The 18,658-nt window shown below is 41.4% G+C and overlaps 1 protein-coding gene across 5 annotated transcripts; it reads left to right on the forward strand.

Moving 5' to 3' along the window:
• The first annotated feature begins 481 nt into the window (after nucleotides 1-481).
• LOC143031463 (uncharacterized) lies at nucleotides 482-16,911 on the forward strand. 5 transcript variants are annotated; one of them, XM_076195305.1, is made up of 3 exons: nucleotides 482-1,140; nucleotides 12,242-12,463; nucleotides 13,460-16,911. In XM_076195305.1, exon 3 carries the CDS (start codon nucleotides 13,755-13,757, stop codon nucleotides 14,862-14,864), a length of 1,110 nt encoding a protein of 369 aa, XP_076051420.1. In that variant the 5' UTR covers nucleotides 482-1,140; nucleotides 12,242-12,463; nucleotides 13,460-13,754; the 3' UTR covers nucleotides 14,865-16,911. The 5 variants fall into 5 exon arrangements, with proteins under 5 accessions (XP_076051420.1, XP_076051422.1, XP_076051419.1 ...); XM_076195307.1 differs by lacking the exon at nucleotides 12,242-12,463 and having other exon boundaries at nucleotides 482-1,150; XM_076195304.1 differs by lacking the exon at nucleotides 12,242-12,463.
• The last annotated feature ends 1,747 nt before the right edge of the window (nucleotides 16,912-18,658 follow it).

An 18,658-nucleotide genomic window follows, 5' to 3' on the forward strand; every position in this document is an offset into this window, starting at 1 on the left:
GACGGCCGAACAAGGTTATTGGGGTTTTCTCCAATTGCCCCCCCCCCTTTTTTTTAAGGGAACTAGTCTGGGAACTGGTCTTGGAAACCAGGGAACTAGTCTCAGAACTAGTCTTGGAACTAGTTTGAGAGACCGAATTGGACGCAAGTTCTCGATTCCCTCCCTCCCCCGGTTTGGGAAGCGTTTGGAATGAGGATGGAAGAAATAAACGCAGCAATTGAAAGATGAAGGTCGAGTTTCCTTTCAACCACGAATGGAAAGCAGTATTAGGACCCCTAACACCTACCCACGGGTCCCAGGTCCTACCATACGACTAACCTGCAGCACAAAACAACTCCTCATCCTTCGGTTTGTGTTACTGGAAGTCAAGGAGTAGCAGAATAATGCTCGCTTCCTCCAGAGTATGGGTGGCAATAGGTAGCATCTAAATTATTGTTGATAAGAATACATTTTTTTTTTCACGGTTCGCCGTGACATTTTAAAGTTCATGGTCTACTTCAGATTATATATCATGGCTAATAAATGGAAGCTGAGAGATGCATGGCTGGAGATGGAGGAATTCAAGCCATGGTTGGCAAAGGTAGATGGAGATCCAACAAAAGCTTATTGTCTTACGTGTCAGAAAACCATTACAAGCAATCTGACGACGGTAGAAAGACACACATGTTCCGTTTAACAACTCTTAACCTTACGTATTTGCTACTTTTTTTTTTTTTTTTACATTTTAGACACACGTGTTTGAGGCACATTAATTGTTGACGCACGATCTTTTACTCTCCCCAAGACATTATAGTATTAATTAGTATTATTTATATCCGTTTTCTTTCTCACCTAATGGTTAGAAAATGGTAGCTGCAGTGAAACTACAGACTTTCCTATGTTTGTACACGTTTAAAGGCTAACTGGTAACCGTTCATCCACACAAGCGAGGAATCGGCGGCACCCCGGTGACCAACCCCTCCTTCGCTACCTCCCAGAGTGCAATAACACTATCGCCGAGAGGAGGAAAACGAATCGACGACCGAAGACCGGAGGAGACTGCAAGAGGCCATTACTTTGAGTACTGCCCTGCTGTCTAAATGATAATCTTGACCCGTTTGAATACATATTAGATCACGTCGCCCTCTCCGTTTTTCCAGTGTAAGTCAAGGTGCATAAGCATCTCTACGTAACAGATTGTTATCCAGTTCTTCAATCAGCAGTGTTAAATATATTGATATAGGCTAGGAACAATATCCAACAAATCCTACATTAGCAATCAAACCCCACATATCTTCACAGCATAACCGATGTTCTTAAACAGCTTTAGTATGCCTGTGAGCAAGACTCCTATTTCACACATGCCCAATCCTGGATGAAAAAACAAAAACAAAAAAAAAGCACCGCTATCATCTCGCCACTACTTCCTACATAGGGCAGGACTTTTAAGTAAACCACAGGCTGTAACCAAAACAGATTAGGTACCCCTTGATAGAGCTTATGATAACAAATATTTTCGTTAAGTAGGGGCAAACCATGTAAAAACATTTCTAAAAGTGCCTTTGTACATTTGCAAGAATATTTGAAATATTTTAGACATTTGTGTCATGAAAATTATAAGCAAAGAAGGAAACCACACAGGTAAAGAAAAGATTATTGTTGGCGTTTGCCACAGAGCCTATATGAATAGATTGATGCCTGGAAGTTGCAGGCCATTATCGTTGTAACTGTCTAGGTGTTGGATACTTGAGAATGCTGTAGGTTAGTAATGAGATCAAATTAGGTCTTGTTCTGTTGAAAGAAAGCCAGCGTTTAAAAAATTGTAGAGTGAGCTGTCAAATAACAATATCCCCTTAAGAACTAGGAAGTAGTTAACAGTATATGCTGATGTTTTAGAACAATTCCAAGTACTGAATAAGATTTTTGACTTAGGTGTAGAATTAGGTATACGTAAAGATGCCTGCTAGTCTATTCTAATCACCACTGATGTTACTATTGATGTGTGGTACTCATATCTGGGGTTGAAAATACTCACAATGATAAAGCTAGTTGTGATACAGCTAAGAATTGCAGACTTAACATCATGTAACCTAACCTAATTGTTGGTAACTGTAAAGATGCTCGTCTTAGTGTTTTGAAAATTGTTGCTGACGTTACTATGAAATTATTGTATTTAAACATGGGCTAGCAGATGATATAGGGAGGGTTGCAGACTGGCAAACATATTTGTGTATACTTAAAATGATGTAGAATCATAACGATACATTATTGTAAAAGATATATATATATATGGAAGAGAATGGAAATGATCTTGTATTAACTTCTCTCGCATTGAATGCAAGAAACAAAATTAACAAATACCATTGAAAAATCTAACCTAATTGTTGGTAACTGTAAAGATGCTCGTCTTAGTGTTTTGAAAATCGTTGCTGACATTACTATGAATTTATTGTATTTAAACATGGGCTAGCAGATGATATACGGAGGGTTGCAGACTGGCAAACATATTTGTGTATCCTTAAAATTATGGAGAATCACAACAATACATCATTGTAAAAGATATATACATGTAGGGAAGAGAATGAAAATGATCTTGTATTAACTTATCTCGTATCGAATACAAGAAGCAAAATTAACAAATACCATTGAAAAATCTATTTGCTATGAGGTAGAGAGGGACTGGGTAGGTTAGATATGGTCAGAATAGGAGAATACTGTGCTTGATTTATAGTTTATTTGAACAGTGTTGTCATTTCTTTCATTAATCACTGGCTTTGCATGCTTCTCTAAATCACAATACTTATTTCCCAATGCAGTCCCCAGATGGGGGTGGAGGTTTAATACAAACAAGTGATTTCCAATTGAAATGGAACACCCAATTTGGTCAAATCAACAGGAAAACTGTTGGAAAAAAAAAATATGGATCATGTCAAGAACAGTGACCCCAATGATCCTCATCTAAAGAATGGCTATCCCAACATAACCTAACCCAACCCACAGTATTCCCTTATTCAGATAATGTCAAGATTAGCAAACCCAACATATCTATATCAAAAACAGCAAACCTGATTATACTAATGTAAAGAATAACGAACCCAATAATCTTTTAAAGAATAGCGAACCCTGCTGTGATTGTATTCTCTAATCTTGGGTATGGTCAGAATTGGAGAAAACTGTACTTGTTTTACTGTTTGTTTGAACAATGTTGTCCTTGTTTCTCTCATTAATCACTGGCTTTGCACTCCTCTTTAATTCAAAATACTTGTTTCCCAATGCAGTCCCCAGACATGACTGGCATGGTTCTGATGGAAACAGAACACCCAATTTAATGAAATCAACAGGAAAACTGCTGTAAAAAAAAAAAATCAAATCTAGTAGTCTTTTGGGTGTTTTATGGATATTGGGATTTACATCCTTAAGTGTAGTGTGACTGGATATTGTTTTTTCACCTAATTTACCTCAAGTTCATTGCATGAAGCTCTTGTAAACCAGTAAGGTGATATTTTCTAAAGTCGGGTATTATTTACAAAATGCCACAAGACCAAGGTAATCCCTGTATAAAAACACAAACAATTGCATATTTTGCTGCTTTTTTTTTTTTTTCCCAATACAGAAATAGAAAACTGTACATATAATGTTAAAATGAATTAAGCTGATGACATTAAATTGTTGATGCTCCAGGTTGATCGGATGTTGAAACTGGTACCTGCAAAGAATTCCTCATTTGACCTTGGGAGATGACTTTTTTGAAAGTTCTTTTACTCCCATCTCCAACGTTTCTATGTAGGTTGGCAGGTTGCATCCAGTGCAATTATTGGCCACATTATTGTCTTCCCTTTTTAGGGAATTAATTAGGGTGTCCATACAGAGGAGGTACTATTTCCCAACCTAAATAATACATACATGCATACATATACCAAAGGCTATTTCCCCCTTACACGGGGGGTTAGCCAAAAAGAAAAAGCCATAGAAATCACTCACCCATTTCATTTCCCATATATTCCACTCCCCTCCACCCTCCTCCCTCCCTGCTATCCTGGCACCTCCTTGATGACGGGTCATCCCTACATCCTGTCCACTACCCTGGGTCAGAAGCAGTGTCACAAGACACAGCACATCCACAGCAGGGCCGCTTCATAAATTCGGTGACCCACCCTCTCTGTCTCTTCGGGCTGCGTCAATTTTTTCTCGTACATACTTCCTCACCCCCTCATCCCCCACCCGCTCCCCCTCATGCATCACAGCCTCACACCCCTAACTTCTGTCCTCTCCCGTCCTTCCTCTGCAGACATTCCTCTCCTTTGTGAAGCCCCTTTCACCCCATCTATCCGTCTCATCCTAGGATGCCCCCTCATATTCACTCCTTCCACCTCTGCCTTCCACACCTCTTTTACTAATCTTTCTTCACTCATTCTTTCCATGTGTCCAAACCATCCTAATACTCTTTCATCAACCCGATCTCCCAGCTCCCTTTCCACCCCTGTTCTCCTTCTCACCTCCTCATTTCTCACCCTATCTAGCCTAGTAACCCCTATCATACTTCTCAGACACCTCATCTCAAACACATTCAAACTCCTTCTCTCTTCCTCTCTCATGTTCCATGTTTCTGCCCCATACATTGCTGTTGGCACAATCACTCCTTCATATAACCTCCTCTTAGCATCCATTCCCAGATGTCTATTTCTCATTACACTTTTTAATCCACCAAGGCATTTCCTTGCTTCTCTCAATCTACATTCTACCTCCTCCCCAACTCCTCCCTTTCCTGCCACATTCGCACCCAAGTATCTGAAACTATCCACTTCCTCCAGTTTCTCACCCTTAATGCTCACTTCCAGCCTGCTGTCACTCTCTCCTCCTTGTACATATTATCACCTTACTTTTGCCTACATTTATCTTCAGCTTTCTTCTTTCATACACCTTCTCAAACTCTGTCACTAACTTCCTCAATCCCTCCTCTGATCCTGCTACAAGCGCAGTGTCGTCAGCAAACAACAGCTGGCTTACCTCCCACTTTTCTCCATTTTCTTTAATCATCTCCAACCCCTGACCCACTACCCTTGCATTCACCTCTCGCACTACCCCATCCATGTAAAGATTGAGCAGCCAGGGCGACATAACACACCCCTGACGAAGTCCCACCTTTACCTCAATCCAATCACTCTCTCCATTTCTAATCCTAACGCAAGCTCTACTACTCACATAAAAACTCTTGACTGCTCTTAACAGCTTTCCTCCTATCCCATATATCTGCAGTACCTCCCACAGTGCCTTCCTGCCTACCCTGTCGTAAGCCTTTTCCAGATCCATAAAAGCCCAAAAAACATCCTTACCTTTTCCTATAGCTTTCTCACATATCTGTCTTACCACAAAAATCTGATCTACAGGTCCCCTACCTGTCCTAAAACCACACTGTTCCTCACCAATTACTCCCTCTGTTCCTCTCCTAATCCTCTCAATCAAGATCCTCCCATAAGCCTTCCCAACTACACTCAACAAGCTGATCCCTCTGTAACTACTACACTCACACTTGTCCCCCTTTCCTTTGTAAAGCGGAACAATACAGGCACTCCTCCAGTCGTCTGGCACTCTACCCTCTCTTATACAAACATTAACCTCACCAGCCAGTCCACCATAACTGTACCTCCTTTCTTCAGACATTCTGCATGGCATCCATCCAACCCAGGTGCCTTACCTGCTCTCATCATCTTAACAGTTGCTTTCACTTCATCCTTCCCTATTTCTCCTCCATTTTCCTGACTCATCACTCTCATTTTCTTTGTGCTTCCCACTGCAACTACCTTTCCCTCCCTATCCTCCTTCACATTTAGCAACTCCCTAAAATACTCTGCCCACCTTCCTCTCACTGCCCTCTCTTCCATTATCATCCCTCCATCTGCACCTTTTACCTTTTCTTCTCTACTTGATTCACCTCCTCTTCCTCTTTTAACTTCCTTCCAAAACATCTTTTTATTACTTTCAAAATTTTCTGTCATACTCTTTCCCCATTTCACATCTGCTCTCCTCTTTGCTTCCTTTATCTTACGCTTAACTTTCTTTCTCTTTACTTTGTACCTCTCATACGATTCCCTCATCCTAATTTGTAGCCAATCTATGAATGCCTGCTTCTTCTCTTCTACACCCTTCTTTGCTTCCTCATCCCACCACTCAATACCCTTCTTTCTTTTTCCTCCCGCCCTCCTTTTTGCACACCATATGACTCCCTCCTTGAACCATCCCCATTCCTCCTCCACTCCTAGTTCTACTCTATCCTTTACTCTCTCCCACTCCTCTCTCAACTTCTTCTTATACTCCTCCTTTTTTTCTTCATTTAAGCAGTTCACTCTAAGTACCTCCCTACCTTCTGCCCGTTTCCTCTTTCTCCACCTATTCTCCACTCTCAATTTACCTTCCACCAGGAAATGATCTGATATTCCCCCACTCTCTCCCCTTAGAACATGTACATCCTTAACTCTTCCTACCATACTCCTGGTCACCACTATATTTTCCATTAATGCTCTATCTGCCACCCTTCCATCCACCACCCTCTCCCATGTGTACTTATGCTTGACTTTCCTCTTAAACACTGTATTTGCTATCATCAACTCTCTTTCAAGACACATCTCCACCATCAATTCTCCATTACGATTTTTACCTCGAACTCCATACTTCCCAATCACTCCATCAATTGGTTCATTTACTACCCTAGCATTTAGGTCTCCCAATACAACTACATTGATATTTTCTCTCTAATCCCTCTATGCACTCATTTATATCTACCCAAAATGCCTCCCTTTCCTCTACGTTCTTCTCACTACCAGGCCCATATGCACTTACAAAAACCTACATCTCCTTTCCCAGCTTCACCTTCATCTATATCAACCTTGATGACACCTCCTTCCACTCCACTACCCACTTACTTATCGCTTCACTTACTAGTATAGCCACCCCTTCTCTCCCTCGTCCCCTCTTCACTCCTGAGTACCTCCCAGCTACACTCCCAAACTGACAATTGCCCTTTCCTTTCATTTTAGTTTGACTCAAAGCCAGTACATCCATCTTCTCACAAACATGCTACCTATCTCTTCCCTTTTACTCTCATCTGTACCACATCCATGCACATAATAATAAAATGAAAAATAGAATAATAGTTGTTCCACTTTTCATACAGTGCGTGATGGCTTTATATTACTTTGGTCATACTCTGATTTAAGACTCCATTTCTATTTGGACAATTCATATGGTTTATTTTTATTTTTTTTTATTCTTGTTATTGTACTATATATCCATTTAATTTTTGTATGGTATTAATGTATACATGAAGTAGAGGTGCAAAAATATACTTTTTGTGCAATTTTGATAAATGAAATAGAAGTGCAAAATATAATGGTGATTTTATCCTTGATGCATAATATGAATTATTTATTGTACATCTATAGAAATTGTTTTATGATAAGCAAGATAATGTAGGACTGTGCACATTGTCATGTGGCATTTTGTTGCATATCCTTTCCAACTTGTCAGTTTCTGTATCAACGGATGAAGGTCTGAAGGAATGAAATGGTAGGCCTAATACCTAGAAGATGTTGTTGTTGTTGTCGTTCCCTAGACTGTCTGTCCGAGCAGTCCCATCTCCCCAAGGAATGCCACAGCCGAAAGTGGGTTTTCCCACAAATCCTTTATAGAGTGTATGTTGTGTTGTTTGCATGCATGATTGTGTATAATGCAGTCTGCCATTATGTGTTGTATGGTATGGGGTGAAGTGTTACATCCTGGGCAGCTGTTCACAATGCGGTCATCCAACCTCTTCTGGTAGCTTAGAAGTGCTGGGTGGTGGCCGCACCGCAGTCTGGCCAGGTGGACTCTGTCCTTTCGTGGGAGAGAGGATTCAGAGGGGTGGATATCAGGGGGTCTGGCATGCAGCAATATGTTGTCTTTCAGTGTGTTACTGGAGCGGTGAGTGATATGATTATATGTTTCCGGAGGCTGGTATTTGGTGGTTGTGGATGAAGAGAAGAGAGTATCTGTGTGTGATAGAGGTCTTTGGGTGTTGTTTTAATGTTTCTTGGTGTGTGTGGGTGTTCTGCTATGTAGTGTAGCAGGTGTGATGTGTTTGTGGTGACTGCGACAAGTGTTTGTGTGCCTTATGTCGAGGTGGTCCTTGACTTTGAGGACTTTTGTTTCATGGTGTAAATGGTCTGTAGGTGTTGTATTTGTGCAGCCTGTAATTGTTTTTAGGGCTTTGTTTTGTATGATTTGAAGGGTGTTGTGGTGTGTCTCACTGAGATTAGGAGCCCATGCAGAACTCGCATAATTCATCACTGAGTGTATGCATTGTTTGTATATTGTTGTATTAGTTTCTTTGTTTTGTCCAAATGTTGTTCCAGTGATTGACTTAAGTGCGTTGAGTCTAGGTGTGCATTTGTTTTTTATGTTTGTGATGTGTTGTTTGAAGGACATGGATGTATTGTATGTTACACCAAGAATTTTTGGTGTGTTTGTGTGCGGTATTAGAATGTTGTTGATGTAGAGATGAGGTATGTATTTGTGTTCTTTTGTCCAGTTGATGAGAAGTGTTGCTGTAGATTTGGTTGGAGCTATTTTGAGTCTGTTTGTGATGAACCATGTGTTGAGTGTATGAAGGTATGGCTGGATTATTTCTGCAGCTTTGTGTTACGATGTGTGGATGTGATTGTTATGTCGTCTGCGTAGGAAGAGATTTGTATTTCTGAGGTGTCTGGTGTGGGTAAGTCATGCATGTATAGATTAAAGAGTGTGGGGGATAGAACAGAGCCCTGTGGTACTCCATTCTTAATGTTTCTGATGTGCGATGATTGGCCATTATATGACACCTAAGCATTCCTACCTGCCAGATAATTGGCCATTATATGACACATAAGCATTCCTACCTGCCAGATAATTGGCCAGCCATCTTTTGGTGTTATTGTGCATGTCTGTGTTATATATTTTATTTGTTAGGTTGTGGCGGGGAATAGCATCAAAAGGTTTACTAATGTCTAATGTTATAAGAAGTGTTCTGTGGTGGGGCCTATCTGAATTGATGCCATCTAAAATTCTTTGTGTGAGGTTTATCAGAAGAGTGTTTGTGGAGTGTAATGGCCTAAAACCGTGTTGTGAGTCAGCAAGGGAAATATGTGGTGTGACAAGTTGAAGTATTAGGCATTCAGTGACTTTAGAGGTGGTGCAGAGAAGTGTGATTGGGCAGTGCGATGTTGGGATTGTTGGGTCTTTGTTCGGTTTTGGAATGGTGATTATTTTACCATGCTTCCAGATGTCGGGTATAGTGTTGTGTGAATAGCTGTAGTTTGCAATGTTTGTGAGTGCATGTATACGTTGTGGTCCAATGTGTTTTAGGTGGATGTTACTTATGTTATCAGGGCCACAGGCAGATGAGTGCTTGAGATTATGTATTATGTGTTTTGTCTGACTGTCTATGAAGGGTGTATAGTCTGAGTGTGTGGGAAAGTCTTTCTTACGTCGAATAGTGCGTCGGTCGTCAGGGTAAGAAGTGAGATGGCTTGTCTGTGCAAAATTATTTATGAGTGTGTTTGCTTGTTGTCTGTTTACGGGTAGATTGTTGTTGTGATTATTGCTGCGTTAGAGCGTGTTGTGTTACTGTTGGATAGTGTAATGCTGTTGAGTGTTTTGTACAATTTGCTGGTGTTTGTTTTATGATCAAGTGTATTGATAAAGGTTTGCCAATTTTGTGTTATTTGTTCATGTATTTTATTGGCAATGACAGTGTTTAGTGTTTGTATTTGGTCTGCTATGTTTTGAGGGATAGGTGTGGGGGTATTGTGTTTAAGTGTGTCTCGTTGTCTGATGAGGCCTTGGATTTCTGGTGTGAAGTTGGGGTTGTGTGATTTTCTGTTGCCTCTAGGGATGTATCTCTTGTCTGCGTTTTGTATGATTGTATTAAAAGTGTGCACAGCATTGTTTATGTTTGTGATTGGTGTACTGTTAAGTGTTTCAAAATGTTGTTCTGTCTCTTCAGTAAAAGCTTCCCAGTTAGCTCTCTTGTAATTGTTGTATGTGTGTCTGTGGCCAACTGGGGTGCATCTTGTTTTGGTGGTGGTGATGATTGGAAGGTGGTCAGAACCAAGGGTTCCGACCACTTTCCATGATGTTGTTGGGGAGCAAAAGGTGATATCAGGAGAGGAGGGAGTGTAGAGGGCTTGTTGTGGGATATGTGTATGATTATGTGTGTTGTTCATGATAGTCAATGAGTCAAACTGAGTCTGTATATCAAGCCCTCTGTCTGTGTCAGGGTTGTCGACATACCAAGCCGATGACTTGGCGTTGAAGTCACCACCCATGATCAGGTTGGGGATTGAGGCTAGTTGGCTAAGTTGAGCCCTGAAGGTGTTTGGAAGTGTGGGGGATGATTGGGGGGTAATGTACATATTAACTATTGTTAGTGTTGATTTGTTGCCTGTGCAGATTCGAATGGATTGGATTTCTGTAGTGTTAACACTGGTAGGGAGGAGAATTTTGGTTGTGGCCCTTGTGTCCACAAAAGAGATGGAGTGGTGGATCAGGGTGATGAGTCCACCGCCATTGCTATCGGTCCGGTCTTGTCTGATGGTGGTGTAATTATGAAATGATGGTGTTCTGTGTGAGTGTCTTAGTTTTGTTTCTTGTGTAATTGCAATGTGTATGTTGTGTTGTTTAAGAAAGTGTTTGAGTTCATGTTTTTTCATGTTAATACCGTCAATGTTGTGTTGTAATATGTTGATGTTGTGTGTTCTGTATGTGTTGTATGTTGTCGTTTAGAGTTGAGGTTGGGGTGTTAATGGGGAAGGTATAGGATCTGGGTTAGAGGGGGGAAAGGAGAGATTGGGGATAAAGGAAGGGGAGTACTGATTGGGGATAAGGGCAAAGGGAAATTGGGAGTGGGTAAGGGTGCTGGATGTGGTTGAGGAGGTGGGAGTGGGGTTACTGGAGGGCAGGTAGAACATGTCCAAGTGTTTGTGTATTGGTTTGTGTTAAAAAGTGTTGTACAAGTGAGGTGGGCCCAGTTTTTGCACATATTGCACTGAACTGAGCCCTTTATCTGTCTGCTCGAGGTAATGAGTTTAGAGCATGTTGGGCATGTGTATTTTGTGGTGGGCCCAGGATTGCTCTCTACATCTCCGGCTAAAAGTAGAAGGAGAGGGGTGATCGTTTTCGTGTTGTGCAAAGTCTGATTTTTGTGGTAAGACAGATATGTGAGGAAGCTTTAGCAAAAGGTCAAGATGATTTTAGGCCTTTTAGTATTTGTAACAGGGTTTTGACAGAGTAGACGGAAATGTACTGTGGGAGGTTTTACAGATATATGGGATAGGAGGAAAGCTGTTAACAGCAGTCAAGATTTTTTTTTCTTTTTTTTTTCCAAGGGTAGTACAGCCTGTATTGAAGCCATAATGATCAATGAGATGATATCACAGTTCAAGCAACTGGGATACCACTTGATACTTGGTTTCCTTTTTTCTAGGCATCATGACCTTTATGCTTCTGATATAACCCACCGAACTCGCAGAGCCAAAGATGTTCTTACAAAGTGTAGTTCCTCAGGGTTCCATTCTTTGGCCACTTCTATTCATAGTATATATATCAATGATAGAGACCATGCACTGAAATCTATCGTGTCCAAATTTGCTGGTGATACAAAACGGTGCGGAATGGCAAATGATCACTTAAACGAATGGTCTGAAAAGTGACTAATGGAATTTTACACAAGTAAATGCAAGGTTATGTACATAGGTAAAAATAACAGTAAGTACGATTACAAGTTATAAATTCGTTAACAAAAGTGGATAGTGAAAAGGATCTTGGGTTATCAGTAACGATCTCAAATCATCTAAACAGTATATTTCAGAAAGCAAACAAGATTCCAGAACTGATTGCGTGATCTTACGACTTCAACCACGATTGGAATATGCCGTTTTCTTATGGGTACTGACTTTCATTAAAGACATTGACAGATTGGAAAAAGTACAACAGCGAAAATCAATTAAAACATATGAATCTATTTTCCCTAAAAAGCGTAGACTCGGGTGACTTGATATAGGTCTAAGATTCTGAAGGGAATTGACAACAATAAAAAGTGACATTTTTTGACACTATTGGTTATTATTTCTCAATTTGATTATCGTTATTTATTTGTCCATGTATTATTATTTACTATTTACCTGATAGGTTATAATTTGTCTTATTTATCTATTTTTATTTGTTATTATTTTCTTATTTATCGTCATTATAGTTTTTTCGCATCCGACCGAGTTATGGACCAAAAGGACTCCTGTTGGCATGCTTCTCCTTTGTAATCCTTTGAAATTGAAATGGTTTGGTGTAGGGGTGGGACATGGAAGCACCCACTCAACAGGAGGGCGTAGTGTACCGCATTGGATGTTTGGATTGTCATGCAGATTACATAGGAGAAACGCATAAGAACCTCGCCACTAGAATCGAAGAAGATAAACAGGTAGTTAAACGGAAAGATGCAGCCTCAGCACTTTATAAACACATGAACGAACTACAGCACAACACTAACTGGGAAGGAGTGACAGTGGTACACAGAGGCAACTAGAAGAAAATGAGATTATTCTTAGAAGCGTGGCCGACAAAAGAAATTAGCGTAAATAGGTGCATAGACTTAAATCCAATATACCTGGGCACTAGGAACACAATGACACTCTCAACATAACGTGAGAGAGTACATGGTGAACAAAAGTCACAGTGTGTATGAACGTGATTTAATTTGTTTCCTTTTTCGTGCAAATGTGTATTTCACTTTTTTCACTTGTACGAGTTACATTTTATTGTATTCTTTTGTTAACATAGGAGAAAGCTTGTTGGGACGTTTTGTCTTCCTTTTTGTTTGCCTTTAGCCCAAAAAGTCATCTACAAAACGCTCCCCATGTGACGTACGCAAGATTTTGACAGCAAAGCAAGTAGTGTGCCTCTACGTTAAATGTTGCTTCAATTGGTCTAGTTTTTCATTGGTTCCGATCGTCGCTGCCAAATTGGTAGACACAAATAAGGCGACGTATCAAACGTGTTCATTGTTTACATTCTCTCATGCCAGACATGCAATTACTATAGACATAAACCGTTACTCGATAAGATAATCTTAAAAGTTTGTTTTAGTATTGGTTGATTGGTGGGGGGGGGCGCAGGGTTGAGTCTAACCTAACCCCCCACCCCACCCCCCGCCATGTAGGTGACAGTCCCACTACAAAGTGCATCGTAGGTAATTAATAGTTACTCTTTTGAGTAGGAGAGAAGTATGGAATTTCAACCCATAACTAGGCTAACAAAGCAAATGCCGCTACAATGACCAGTTAACCATTTTGATAATCGGTTTTACTATGTGTTTTAGGCAAATTTTTCTTATAATAGAGGATGGCATGTATGAAATGGTTTGTGTTCAAAACACCAACAATCCTATTTCATATCTCAAAAAGTTTTTTTTTTTCAGAAAGGTAACTATCGACAAAGAAAACCCGATGTGGCACCTATAGCTTCACAAGTCATCTTAAACATCAAGTGATGACCCACACAGGAGATAAGTCTTTCTAGTGTGACCTATATTATGCAAAAGACTCACATCTATCACATGATGACCCACATGGTAGAGAAGTTTTTCCAGTGTGATTCTGCTTTCTCACAAAAGGGTGTTCTCAAACGTCACATGATGATCCACACAGGAGAGAAGCCATTCCAGTGTGACTTGTGTGATTCCGCTTTCTCACGTAAGGGTCACCTCAAAACACATGATGACCCACACAGGAGAGAAGCCATTCCAGTGTGACTTGTGTGATTCCGCTTTCTCACATAAGGGTAATCTCAAACATCACATGATGACCCACACAGGAGAGAAGCCATTCCAGTGTGACTTGTGTGATTCCGCTTTCTCGTATAAAGGTAACCTCAAAAGTCACATGATGACCCACACAGGAGAGAAGCCATTCCAGTGTGACATGTGTGATTCTGCTTTCTCACGAAATGGTCATCTCAAACGTCACATGATGATCCACACAGGAGAGAAGCCATTCCAGTGTGACATTTGTGATTCCGCTTTCTCACGTAAGGGTGACCTCAAAAGTCACATGATGACCCACACAGGAGAGAAGCCATTCCAGTGTGACTTGTGTGATTCCGCTTTCTCATGTAAGGGTGATCTCAAAAGACACATGATGACCCACACAGGAGAGAAGCCATTCCAGTGTGACCTGTGTGATTCTGCTTTCTCACGAAAGGGTGATCTCAAACGTCACATGATGATCCACACAGGAGAGAAGCCATTCCAGTGTGACTTGTGTGATTCCGCTTTCTCAAGTAAGGGTCACCTCAAAAGACACATGATGACCCACACAGGAGAGAAGCCATTCCAGTGTGACACGTGTGATTCCGCTTTCTCACATAAGGGTGATCTCAAACGTCACATGGTGACCCACACAGGAGAGAAGCCATTCCAGTGTGACATTTGTGATTCCGCTTTCTCACGTAAGGGTGACCTCAAAAGTCACATGATGACCCACACAGGAGAGAAGCCATTCCAGTGTGACTTGTGTGATTCCGCTTTCTCGTATAAGGGTAACCTCAAAAGTCACATGATGACCCACACAGGAGAGAAGCCATTCCAGTGTGACATGTGTGATAACACTTTCTCACATAAGGGTCACCTCAAAAGTCACATGATGATCCACACAGGAGAGAAGCCATTCCAGTGTGACTTGTGTGATTCCGCTTTCTCACGTAAGGGTGTTCTCAAAAGTCACATGATGACCCACACAGGAGAGAAGCCATTCCAGTGTGACCTGTGTGATTCTGCTTTCTCACGAAAGGGTGTTCTCAAAAGTCACATGATGACCCACACATAATGTGACATGTGTGATTCCGCTTGCTCACAAAAGGGGGTTCTCTAACATCACATGACTACCCACGCAGAAGAGAAGCCATTCCAGTGTGGTCTGTGCAGTAAAGCTTTTTTTTCGCGTAAGGGTCTTTTCAAACGTCACGTCACACCTTTACCCATACAGGAGAGAACCCATTGCAGTGTTACCAGTGCAAGAAATATCTTTCACGAAAAACTGTTCTCAAATGTCACAAGATGAGTCATAAATGTTTAAGGCTTTTACAGTGTGTCCTGTGGGATGAAGCTTTCTGATATAAGGATGATTTGAAATAGCACGTGATGACCCACTCCGAAAAAAAGGCCTTTCCAACAGCTTGAAGGAGCAGTATCTAACAGCATATGATAATGAGCGGAAGTGAGAAGACTTTCTTGTATGACTTGTGCGATACAGGTTTCTCGCGAGATGCTTTCAAATGCCACATGGTAATTCGTTCCCATAGCAACGGAATCACCCTGTTATTTCACCCCTACCACATCCTCCAGGTTTTAGCGGGAAATGATGGCGTGTCCCCAGCTTGGTTATCTACTCTTCAGTGAAGACGAAGTTTTATACTGGGGAGTGACCAAAAAATGTCTGCTTTTTTTAAGGGAGAAACTGGGAGAGTTAGAACAATCCCATAATACCGGAAATATAATTAGGAATACCCGTCTAGGACATTGGCTGCACGTTATTGTGATAAAGTAGCATGCAGTTGATACTCTAAGGGTCTGTGTGGGGCGCCCCTATGGACCAGAGCCACACACCATTTTGTCTGTTATAGAGGAGGACTCTTTTCCCAAAGAAATGATGACACTTTTATTATACTGTGACTGTCCCTTCCGTTATGCTGTCCCCCATTCCCTTGTTATTGTCCTGTTCCACTTCTCTGAATGTTCTTTTCCTTTTTGTCGCCTACCCTGTGGTAGGGGACAAAATGCTGCCACCAAGTATTCCCACATGAATCGTATGAGGGGAGGAAAACGGGACGGGGATTGGGACAATTAGGATGTGTGACGACATACGAGGGACGGACGAAGCCGATGTCAAGGTTGAGTAATGGGATGGCGGTCAGTTATAGCTTGGAGGAAGCGGTATACAGCTAGAGTAGTATGCATGAAAATATAGATGTAAGTGCTACCACTGTCGCCGCCCTTGTAATCCTCACTTTGTGGATATGGCGACTCACTTCTGTTAGTTATGATCTATTGTCCAGGAGGATGAAAATGTAGGAATCCCCCGAGAGGACATATGCAAGGTCTTTGCGAATTATGCTTGCCAACTACAGTGAGTGTAAAGGCCTAGCTTGAGTTGTGCGCACCCCCCTCCCCCCCGTCTTTGGGAGCTAGCGCCGCGGAGGGTAGGGTGAGGCGCGACTGACGTGAGCGCTATTTGCAATAGTTTCACAGACTTGTACATCGGTTACCATGCTTTCGCGGCCAGTGATCAATAGATCGAGTAAGTTTCCATGTCTTGTGGGCTCATTTACATGTTGAACTAGGTAATTGTCTCCGAGAAAATCCATCAAGCGACTACCTATATGGCCGTGTAGGGTCATCCAATCAATGTCAATGAAATTGAAATCACCCATTATGAATAGGTCCCGGTTGCAGAAACTAGACAGTTCTTGAAACAACAGCTTGTCGTCTGCTAATGATATAATGTCTTTGGCCTATATATTGCACCTACATTCATTTTTTGTCCATTTGTTTGGATTAGTTCTACCCACAAACTATCATATGCATCCTGTTTCACTTTAAAACAGAAGCATGGACATTGCTCTTAACGTACAACAGAACACCCCCACATTTCTTTCTTGTGATTTATATCTTGATGAAAGAGTTTAAATCCCGCTATATTAAATTCAGCTTCAAACCCTCCGCCATTTAACCACGTCTCGGTTATTCCTATTGTATCGAGGTTTTCGCTTTTGACATATACGCCTGTATTTCATGTATGTACTATATAAAATAAAAAAGTGATGGTTTGTATGTGTGATATAAAAAGAGTCATTAAAATATTTAGAAAATGTGAATTTTTGTTGTATTTTTCCATTGACCTCTTCAGTACGCGTCAAATTATGGCGGGAAGCAGCAGGAGCCTGATGCACGATGATGCATCACAATACTCGCGTTATACAGCAGTATTACTCGTTCTCTTCCACCCTGAATGTTATAACCACAGAAAATATGATCAGGCCAATTCACAGAGTTTTGGAGTCACTCGACTACAACTACAAAATAAATATAACCATGACGCAGAAGCCGGCATCCTCATGTAGGTATAGGGACAGTTTCCCACATTTTCCGCCATTGTCATTTTATCGCATGCAAGAGGACACCTTCCAACATTTTGTTAATCTCATAATTATAGATATGCGCTTAGGATAATGTGACTTATGAATATTACAATTCAAAATCAGAAATCAATATATTAAAAGAAAAATATGTGTCACAATTTTTGGATTGTGACACACGGCTCGCTATCATCCCTTCCCATTTTCTTTCGTCTGCTTTCTCCCCGTTTCGGCCATTCAATTCCCTCCACTCTTGGGAATTACTGGAACTCTTGAGACCTCTATTAACTATTTCTTGATATTTTTCCTTCTTATCCTCATTAACTATTGTGTCAATTTGGCAATCAATTGCAGTGTCTTAACGAAGTTGAGAGAGACTTCTAAATACTTAGGAAAAACATCCCCCCCTCCCTTTAGATTCAAGTGTTTTAGTAGGCCTATGTGCAAATCACGATTCCACAATTTCTGAAGTTTACTGTTTCTTATTGCATTTGTAAGTTGCTAATCTGATTAGACTGAGAGTTTTTCATTCAAGTGTTACCAATACGATTTAGGTATAACGGTCTTTACCCCCCCCCCTGCGCGCTTGTCAAATAATTGTCTAGGCTAGTTTAAATTAGAATAGTTAGGATCGTATCTTACACGCTCGTGAATAGTGTCTACTCTCAAGGAATAATTGGAACTGTGTCATCTTCCACATAAACATTGTTCGTAGTTCCCTTCAAAACTAGTGTCGGAGACGTAGAAATATCGGCAGCGTTGGATGCTGGTTGACGGGCATTTTGACCTGACTTGCCGCTGGTCACAAGTCAGTCTTTCCATTGGGTTCAACTAGGGAGGTCTGGCCGCTCGTATTCTCGGAAGTTCAATCGCGCCCTATCCTCCCTTATGGGGCTCACGAGGACCTTCTCCCTTAGGTGACAGACTACGCACTGTAAGACTTTACACGAGTGATTCGGGTACAATCCCCCCGCCGGAACTTCTCCAAGTGCAGTGTACGATCGACATCCAGACCATCGTGGGAACGGATTTGAATGGTGTCGTGACGAGGTTAGCCTTCAGTGAACACATCACTCACTCTGGTGCTATTGGAGGACTAGTTACGTACCAGTCCCTCTCCCCCCTTGCGGAGCATCCTAACTGGATAGGAACTTGACGGTGAATTGACTCGGAACACGTCGGTCGGTGAAGTGTGTTGCTTGCAAAACCAACCTCAACGCCCGCCCTTAAACGCCAAGCTACAAGGTCGACCATCGCCCCGATCCAAACAAAGGCGTCCCATCCCAGAAGCGTACCCGCGCCTATCGGAACTCAGCAGGAGGAATCCGCGCCAATTGAAGACGTCTCCACACTCAAGAGAAGACATTAAGTTAAGATGGTTTAGTATAAGTTATTTAGTTAGTAATCGTGCGCAGGGAATAGCTAGGATGTATGAGTGAAATCCAGTTAACTGTTAACCCACATTGCTTAATGACGAGTAGCATAA

The sequence above is a fragment of the Oratosquilla oratoria genome, chromosome 12 (genome assembly GCF_046742065.1).
Source record: "Oratosquilla oratoria isolate Oo_2021 chromosome 12, ASM4674206v1, whole genome shotgun sequence".
NCBI lineage: Eukaryota > Metazoa > Arthropoda > Malacostraca > Stomatopoda > Squillidae > Oratosquilla > Oratosquilla oratoria.

Coding starts and splice junctions, on each gene's coding strand:
- LOC143031463 (XM_076195307.1), top strand. CDS start 13,755: ATGATGACCCACACAGGAGAGAAGCCATTCCAGTGTGACTTGTGTGAT.